The sequence below is a fragment of the Nicotiana attenuata genome, unplaced genomic scaffold, assembly GCF_001879085.1.
Source record: "Nicotiana attenuata strain UT unplaced genomic scaffold, NIATTr2, whole genome shotgun sequence".
NCBI classification, from domain to species: Eukaryota; Viridiplantae; Streptophyta; class Magnoliopsida; order Solanales; family Solanaceae; genus Nicotiana; species Nicotiana attenuata.
Genome location: NW_017671034.1, coordinates 41,662 through 51,198, shown reverse-complemented (window position 1 = coordinate 51,198; position 9,537 = coordinate 41,662). Strand labels below are relative to the sequence as shown.

The window sequence follows — 9,537 nt, the reverse complement described above, 5'->3', positions numbered from 1 at the left end:
GAGGTTGAGGCTGAGTATATTGGTGAGGCAGACCCATTGGACCATGTCGAGATCCCGAGACAACCATGGCAACATCATCATGTTCTTTCTGACCCAGCAAGCTTCATGTGCCGTTCTGAATTGCTTGTGTTGTGGCTTTTAAAGCTGAATAGCTCATGATCTTGCTTGACTTCAGCCCATCTTCTACCATTTCTCCCATTTTGACCACATCATTAAATGGCTTACCCACAGTCGAAATCAAATGCCCAAAGTAAGTTGGCTCTTGAGCTTGAAGGAAGTACTCGACCATATCGTCCTCTTCCATTGGGGGATTGACTCGGCCAAGTTGCTCTCTCCATCTGAGCCCGTATTCCCTAAAGCTTTCATTAGGCCTCTTTTCCATCTTGGTGAGGGACATGCGACCCGGGACAATTTTTATATTGTACTGAAAGTGTCGGGCAAAGGCCTGAGCCATATCGTCCCATGTGTACCACCTGCTAGCGTCTTGGCGGGTGTACCACTCTAGAGCTGCCCCACTCAGACTCTGACTGAAATATGCCATCAATAATTTGTCCTTCCCACCGGCACCTCTAATCTTACTGCAGTAGCCTCTCAAATGAACCACGAGATCTCCATGTCCGTCATACAAATCAAACTTTGGCATCTTAAACCCAGCAGGCAGTTGGATGTCAGGAAACAAGCACAAGTCTTTGTAAGACATGCTCATCTGGCTCCCTATCCCTTGCATGTTTCTTAAAGACTGCTCTAAGATTTTCACCTTCCTGGATATCTCATCTTGCGCCACTGTCTTAGCAGGCTTTTCAGTTTCATCGGGAGGCTCAAAATGAGGAGCGTGAGAGTATGGATCTGAAGCATAGTATTGGGCATCAGGGACTTTGAACACGGCCTCGCTAGAGGATTGAGGAAAAGTAGCTGGTGGAGGAGCTACAAAAACATGAGTGGTCAAAGGAGCGGGATATGAGGTGGTGTTTGTAGGTGGAGTATGAAAAGGTTGTGGGGAGATATTAGCAGCAGCACGAAGCTGGATTTGTGACAGTGGCGGAATGGTGACAAGGCTTTCAGTGTAGTTAGCGGGAACTAATGGTGGAGGACGCCCACTAATCCAGGCTTGGTATATTTCGGCCATCTGTCCTTTCAACCTTAAGACACTTCTTTTAACTCAGATTCTGACTCAAAAATCTCCTTAGACGGATCAATAACACCCATGTCCAAGTCTTTGCTGGCCATGGCTACGTTGCTCTTCGACCTTGTGTTGTATGGATGAGTTACCTTAGGAACCACAAACCAACCACCCTTCTGCTCAATGAAGATAACAAAAAGGAACAAAATGAGGTCATCACGTTAGCGTTAGGGCATTTTTCAGCTAAAATTATCACATTGCGTGCAATGCACCTAGCAACAATTAACGGTTCAAGAATGACTTCAAGGGTCACAAGGTAACTTGGCATCATCCCAATTTGTTCATTTCAATCTTCTCTTTCTTTTCTTTTCTAGCACTTCTTGGCTTGCTCAATTTCCTTCCTCTCTTTTTTATTTAATTATCACTCTTTTCTTACCTCTCATTTCTCACGTCCCACAACTTCATTCTCTTTTTTTCTCTTTTTTCTTTTTGCTTTTTTTTTGCTTTTTGCTTTTTTATTTAATCATTGAATCGACCGAACCCTATGTAGGTTGCATACGTATCATGACGCTGCATGAATCAGATCTTTGCGTAGTTCGGAAAGACCGGGAATAAGTAAACAAACTAACGTTCTCTCTTTTTTAATTTCTTTTTTCTTTTTTGTATCCTAATGACTACTCTGATGAGAAAAAGAAGAAAATCTCTCTTTTTCTTTAGAACTCAACTTCTATCTATCATAAACTCAATCTTAAATATATATATATATATATATATATATATATATATATATATATATATATATATATATATATATATATATATTTGAAACAGATATTCTATGAGAAATTATTAATGGAAAAAAAACCAAAACCCTAGAAGAGAAAAATAATTCTTTGATTCTTTTTTTAGGAAGGAAATCTAAGGAATAAACCAAAGAAAAATATTTTGAATTTTCATTTGATATCCTGAAGAAAGATTTCGAAACGAGAAATGAGAAAAGAAAAGAAAAAAATATTTTTGGATTTCGGTTTTTGATTACCTAAGGGGTGAATGCTCAGGATAAACAAAAGACAAAGCATGTTTTTTATTAAATCTTCTTTAATTAATGTCCTAAAATTCTAGTGAGAATAAAAGGAATATATTTTTTGTTTTTTATTTTATTTATTAATTTCCAAAAGAAGAACCTCAAAAGGAAATCTTTTCGGATTTCTGGAATTAATATCTTAAAGAAAACTTCTAAAGAGGTATCAAAAGAAAAAAAAAATTGTTTTTTTTTGTTTGAATTTTTAGTCTCAATGTACTAAGGGAAATATAAAAGCAATTTTTTTATTTTGAGTTCTAGATATTAGTTTCCTAAAGGAAAACCACCTCAAAAGAATTTTTTTTTATTTTCTAGAATTAGTATTCTAAAGAAAACTTCTAATGGAAATATAAAAACGTAACTTTTTTATTTTATTATTTTTTTATAACACATCTTTTCAAATACAAAATAGGAAGTACAATAACGAAAGACTAAACAAACTTAACTAGACTATGACAGACTCTAACATCACCTGAAAGACTCGACATTACTGTACAAAACTAGAAGGTAAAAGACGACATAAAAAGAAAAATAGACTCAAAACATAAAAAATCTCCTTAAGCAACTCCTGAATGAGCGATCCTGACTGGATGGTCCTGGGGCATTTGACATGCACAAACTCCGGTAAGTAGATCCACACTTGTATGAGAAAATTAAGATCACATAAAGTTAAAGACTTAAAACACTATGTGAGACAATAACACTATGTGGACACATGCAAGATATGATTGAGGCTATTTTTGCAAAATGGCTTATGTGGACAAAAGGTGGCTAGAAGTGCAAGCTTTAGCTAAGACCCCGCGAAGCCAAGAACCTAAGACTCACTAGGAAGACCGGACCCAATGTGGGCTGCCTACGTATCACACTTCGAAAGACGAGAATTAGGTATGCGTAGTTCGGGAAGATTGGATACAGAGAGAATTAAAAAAATAGCTGATTTGGGGAAAATATATTTGTCTTTCTTTTTTTTTTTTTAAATGATGGGAAAGTGCAAAATCATGTTGGGATTTTTCATTTTTTTTGGTCTTTTTCTAAAAAAATGTGAAAGAAAAACATAATTGGGCCCTACTTGCTTCATTTTCACACATCACCCTCTTTTCTTTCTCATTTACCCTCAATTATCATTGGTCCGTCAAATGACCCTTTTGCCTTTGAAGAATGCAACATGTAGCACATGGGATGCATCAGGATGGTCTTTTATTTTTGGTTACACCTGTCTTAGACGGACCCAACCCCTGTGTTGAGTCCCTTAAGTCAAATTAACGTGATGCAAACAAACGTTCCTACTAGGGATCTGGCATGAGGCTATGTTATTCTAGGTTAAACCTGGGGTTGTGTTCTAGACCTGGCTTACCCGAGCGGACAGCTCGAGCCGAGGTGGGGGCAACGTACCGGGAGCACGAAAGTTTACCCGGCCTTATTTCTGACCCAAGCCTCGTTCTAATTGGTATGACTTCTAACAGAAAGTGGGTCACGCGTACGTGTGCACCATATTTTAGAAGACTCAGAAGGCTGGCGTAAGAAGGCATTTTAATACAATTCAAATAATATCGAAATGGTAAATAAACAGCAATTAGCACATTAGGTTCACAAAACCCAGTAATATTAACAATAAACAAATCCAAGTAAAATCATATTAAAAGCTTGAATTCTTGAACCCTGAACCAGAGACTCTGGGTTCTTGTTCCCCAGCAAAGTCGCCAGAGCTGTCACACCTCCTCTTTTACCCGAAAGGGGCGTAAGGGAGTTTTTCCAATTAAAGCGACGATAATCGAAACAGGATTATTTATTAAAATTCAGAGTCGCCACTTGGGATAATTTATGGTGTCCCAAGTCACCGGTTTAAAATCCCGAATCGAGGAAGTTTAACTCTGTTTTTCAATCCGCGAAACACAAAAACCCGGGTAAGGAATTTTGTTAACCCGAGAGAAGGTGTTAGGCATTTCCGAGTTCCGTGGTTTTTGCACGGTGCTTTAATCATACTTGGCTCAATTAAATTATCTAATTACTTATTTTAGAACCTATGTACATTTTATCCTAAAACGAGCCAGGCGTACGTGTACTCATTTCATTTGGCGCGTCAAAAAATCATGTCATGCGTACGTGTCCACAATTAATCATGCTTTATTAATATTAAGAAAGTTTGTTCGAAGTTGCGAGAACGCATAACCCGATTTTGTTTATAGGATCGTAATTATGTCACGCGAACGTGTACACAATCACGATGATATATTAAATTGCGCCTAAAGCAAGCTACGTTGTTCATCAATTGTTTATTTTCCTAACTCTCCTTTTCTACATTGACCCATAATGTAGTCTAACGCATAAAAGAATGAAAACTAGAAGAAGATAAAAAGGAATTTACAATGAAGACTTGCTGCACATTTCCAGCCATCGATGCACAGCAACAGCAAACCTAATGCCAAGCATATCTGAATCACCAGCGATACTTCATTTCCACAAATATTATTGCAAGGCCAACCTAAAGCTCCATAATCCTTGTTTTCTGGATCGACATATGAATCTGGTAGGACAAAGAGAACACCAGGCAAACCTTTGAGATTATTCGATGTCTCTTCATCAATCTCATATCCAAAATCGAAGTATCTTTTGCACGAAACATTGTATATCCTCTTCTTGGCCTCTTTTTCACTTACAACAGCTTTAGCCAAAGTTTGTATGTAACAATCAATCATCTGCTGTTTAGTAGCACCTTCACCTCCAGGTTTATCCATTACTATAAGCCAGTGCTCATAATCACACCCAAATAGCAAAATGAAACACACTCCAACCGGAACGACGAAGCCGAACCTCAGATGGCGAATTGAATCGGCCTCAAACAAACTCAAAAAAAAACCAAAGGTCCAGAATTGAAGAGAAGAAACAAAAGTGTTCTTGTATATTTTACTTTTCTGAAACTCAAACCTTAATTACCCCAATCATTTGTGTGAAATTTATTTCACAAAAATGTTAAAGAAGACAGAAGAATTCGAGCCGAAAACGGAAACGCTAAAGCTTTCTTTGAAGAAGCGTTGTTGCCGGTTCTCTCTTGATGCTCAAGAACATGTGAAGGCTGTTGTATATGTGTTCTGTTGGAATTGGAATCGAAAATGAAGAAGCAGGGGTATGTTGGTTTGGTCTTGATGGAGAAGAAGGTCCAAAAACGTTGTGTGTTCACAGGGGTGTTCGAACAGTCTTCTGAAGATGAAGGAGAGAAGGTGCTGATGGGTGTTCTTTTGTTGAAGAAGAACGACGTGGGGGGGGGGGGATCTCCTGGTTCTGCGGCTGGTTTGAGATGGTGTTCCTAGGGTTTTTTCTTTTGATGTATTGAAGAAGAAAGTCAGGGGTCCTTTTTTTTATTTTGTGTCTAGGTTAGTCAAATCATAAAAAACGGCTGATCCCTTAAGACTAGGGTTTTTTAGGTTGTGTCTTATGTGATATAAAGGGGTTTTAGGTATATGATTAGTGGGCTTGGGTTAATGGGCTAAGGGATTCGAATTGGGTCCTAAAATTGGGCCCCGAGACTCTTAATATTGTGGTCCAACACCTTAGTTAGCTCCCTTTAATATAAGATAAAAATACTACACAATGCAAAAACTAATTCTAATTAATTAAACTAAACTATATTGAAACATGAAACTATTTTTTGTATTTTCAAGATTATATAAAGATAAAAATAAGGTACTATTTTTTGCATTTTTTTTAATTTTATGAAAGGTACATAAACTAAAAGTAACTAGCTAAAATATTTTTGTAATTTTCATTTTTGTTATAAAATAAAATAAAATAATTGAAATAGCGATATTAGCCCTAAACTAAATATTTTACGCTAAAATGTGTAAAATCTTAGGGAGGGTCAAAAATTAAATGTCTACAGAAGGTCATGCCGAAATAAACTCCACAAGCTTGACTTTGGATTGGAGAAATAAATACATAAAGTATTTGAAGACCGAAAAACTTCCCTCAGATCTAAAGGAATCGAGGGCCCTGTGCACAAAGACAGCCCAGTTTAGTCAGTCCAAAGATAGAATCTTACTCAGGAGAACGTTCAACGGTCCACTAGAAATATGTCTGGGATCGGGAGATACTGAGTACATTTTGAGGGAAGTCCATGAAGGCACATGCAGGAACCACTCAGGCGCCGAATAATTGGTTCGAAAGGTAATCAAAGCCGGCTATTACTGGATCGATACGGAAAAAGATGCGAAGGAGTTTGTGCAAAAAAATAAAAAATATCAAAGGAAGGCTCCGATGATTCATCAACCCAGGGAGCTATTGCATTCGGTTTTATCGTCGTGGTCGTTCATGAAGTGGGGGATAGACATCGTCGACCCTCTTCCATCGGCACCAGGTAAGGAACAATTTGTTTTGTTTATGACTGACTATTTCTCTAAGTGGGTTGAAGCATAGGCCTACCAGAAGATCAGGGAAAAAGAAGTCATCGACTTCATTTGGGACCACATTATATGTCGATTCAGAATACCATCCGAAATTGCATGTGACAACGGAAAACAGTTTATCGGCAGCAAGGTGACCAAATTTCTCGAAGACCATAAGATCAAAAGGATCTTATCAACACTTTATCACCCTAGGGGGAATGGACAAGCCGAATCGACCAACAAAACCATAATCCAAAACCTCAAGAAAAGGTTGACTGACGCCAAGGGAAAATGGAGAGAGATCTTGCCCGAAGTTCTCTAGGCGTATCACACAACTTCGAAGTCCAGTACCGGGGCCACCCCGTTCTCATTAGTTTATGGCGCCAAAGCATTAATACTGGTCGAAGTCGGGGAGTCGAGCATCAGATTTTTATATGCGATGAAGGAATCGAATGACGAGGCCATGAATACAAGCCAGGAGCTATTGGATGAACGACGTGAAGCCGCCTTTGTTCGATTGGCTGCCCAAAAGCAACAGATCGAAAGGTATTATAATCGAAGGGCCAACCTTATATATTTTAATTTCAGGGACTTTCTGCTGAGAAAGGTCACATTAAACACCCAAAATCCAAACGAAGGGAAATTGGGTCCGAACTGGGAAGGGCTGTACCAGATTCTCGAGATCATAGGGAAAGGGTCCTATAAGCTCGGAATGATGGACGGAGAACAACTACCAAACAAATGGAACGTAACTCATCTTAAACGATATTACTGCTAAGGTATGACCCCATCTCAATTCTTTCTATTTTTTGACTAACACTTGCAGGTTATCGACAAGGAGCAGCACAAAGCCTTTAGGTGTGAAAGCACGCGTTGCAATCTTTTTCCCTTGAACCGATTTTGTCCCAATTAGGTTCTCCGGTGAGGTTTTAATGAGGCAACAGTGGATCGTAAGGTCGATCACGAATCGGTGTCAAAGACAATACTAACAGTATCTGAGGTTCCTCTACAATCAACCTCGAATACTAGGGGGCACTGCCCTTGGGTGTCAACTTTGTTGTGAGGAAATTACTTCATAATAGTGGGGTCTCGATAGATGAGATTTGTTGTAAGGGCCAAACGGTCAAACGAGCCGTGCCCACATAGGTTGCTCGAGCCCTGGCACAAAACATGTACGCATGTGTAATCATTTTTCACAAGAATAAAGAGAAGTATTTTTCCTTGCAATTATCTCATGCCTTAGGAAAAAAAGTTTTCTACTTTACAATTCTGTACTTTTGATCTATTATGGAAACGAGCTCAAGAACCGATTATAACCAGAGTTCGGATAATCACTCCCACACTCGGGGACTAGCGTCCGAAAAATAAACTCGAACAGATTGAACTATTGAGCGTCGGGGGCATAGGATCTCTTAGGCAACCCCCGAATTTTAAAGGCCACGGCCATACCCACTCGGGGACTGTTATCTTAGGCATGCCTGAATAATTCGGGAAAGCAGCTCACTAGACTACGCCCTAACTAAAAGGCTACGGCCAATTTAACACGGTTCGGAGACGACCGAAATCTGTAACAAGAATAGGCCTTCGAAAAAGAAAAAAGAAAATTCTTTCACAACCAATTCTAAAGGCTACCCTCGACAGAATCTAAAATTTAAGATATTTTTGGGAGAAAACTTTGGTAACATCGAACCACGATAACGCCTTAACCTATAAAGGCAATAAAGGCAAGGTTTGTTCGAACCCTCAAACATAACCTTATTGTTTCATGCTAAGGCATTCCAAACTATATGAATACAAATGATAAAGCAAAGGAAAAAATTTGAGAGTCGAAGGGAAAGAAAAGCCTTATATTTATATACAATAGCTTGTAACAAAGGCTAAATCGGCCTAATACAAAATCTACAACGGTCGAAATGGCCTCAAAAGGATGCAAAAGAAAAATAAAAAAAACTAAAGGCCTAAGTGGACAAGTCTTCATCATAGGCAGCATCTGCATCCTCGAGATCTTCCCCGCCTTCAGACTCACTTAAACTATCTGAGTCTTCCTCAGGAAAGGCTAGCTTTCGAGCCGTGGCTTCCTCTACTTTGGCGTTCTCGAGTGCAGCCTGTATATCGAAGCCCTGAGCATGGACTTCCTCGAGGGCGTCCTTTCGAGCTTGCCACTTTGCATGATCCACCATGATTTTGTACAGCGCCTGGATGGCCCCAACATCGACCTTATACTGGGTCGCAGTAGCATTGGCTTTAGTGTTGGCCGCGGCCACCTCAGATTTGGCTACCTCGAGCTCATTAGCCAAGTTAGCTAACCGGAACTGAAGCTCCTCGATTTTCTTTGCTTGAACCGAGGTTCTCTCTCTTGCAACCCGGAGCTGGGACGCGGCCGACTCAAACTATGCTTGGACGGCCTCCTTTTTTAGGCTAAGATATCTATATTCTTCTTGAACTCTTCAGCCTCGGCTCGAATTGCATCTGTTTGTTCCTGAAGATCCCCAATCTGTTCGAGCCTCTGTCGAACCTGCAGAATCGGATCGTTAGTCGTTATCTCCGAGTTGTCTTAACTATCGTGAAGCACTCGGAATGCCTATTCGGCCATCTCAACTTTCTCATCCTAAGCCATCACTAAATCTGCCTGAAGCTTCTCACTAAGAAGCTTGTAGGTATCATTTTTCTCAGTGAGGTCCCGAACCTCGGCCTTGCGCTCCTCACGAATTCGAAGGAAGGCCTCGTGATGCAACACCGAAGCCTACAAACAAGGAGGAAGATGCTAGAATTACCTACAATTCCAAGTTTAAAAGTGATAATGGAATGACCCTCGGAATTACCCAGTTCAGAGCATGTTGGTCCTCGTTGAACAGACAAGCGGCTCTCACCGTATTCATCACAACTTGGTCTTCCTCGGTCACCAAGCACCTCAGATAGATGGCAATCCCCACAGGGGGGAAAGAAGACCCGGTCAT

At 39.8% G+C, this 9,537-nt stretch overlaps 1 protein-coding gene across 1 annotated transcript; it reads right to left on the bottom strand.

Moving 5' to 3' along the window:
• Window positions 1-8,538: 8,538 nt before the first annotated feature.
• Window positions 8,539-9,537, bottom strand: LOC109205408. Its single transcript, XM_019368114.1, has 4 exons — window positions 9,403-9,537; window positions 9,210-9,323; window positions 9,025-9,095; window positions 8,539-8,935 (listed from the first exon to the last, which is right to left on the bottom strand). Exons 1-4 carry the CDS (start codon window positions 9,535-9,537, stop codon window positions 8,539-8,541), a joined length of 717 nt encoding a protein of 238 aa, XP_019223659.1.

Coding starts and splice junctions, on each gene's coding strand:
- LOC109205408 (XM_019368114.1), bottom strand. CDS start 9,537: ATGACCGGGTCTTCTTTCCCCCCTGTGGGGATTGCCATCTATCTGAGG. Junction 9,096..9,209: donor TTCTTAGTGAGAAGCTTCAG/GCAGATTTAGTG, acceptor CCGATTCTGCAG/GTTCGACAGAGGCTCGAACA. Junction 8,936..9,024: donor ATTCGAGCCGAGGCTGAAGA/GTTCAAGAAGAA, acceptor CCGGGTTGCAAG/AGAGAGAACCTCGGTTCAAG.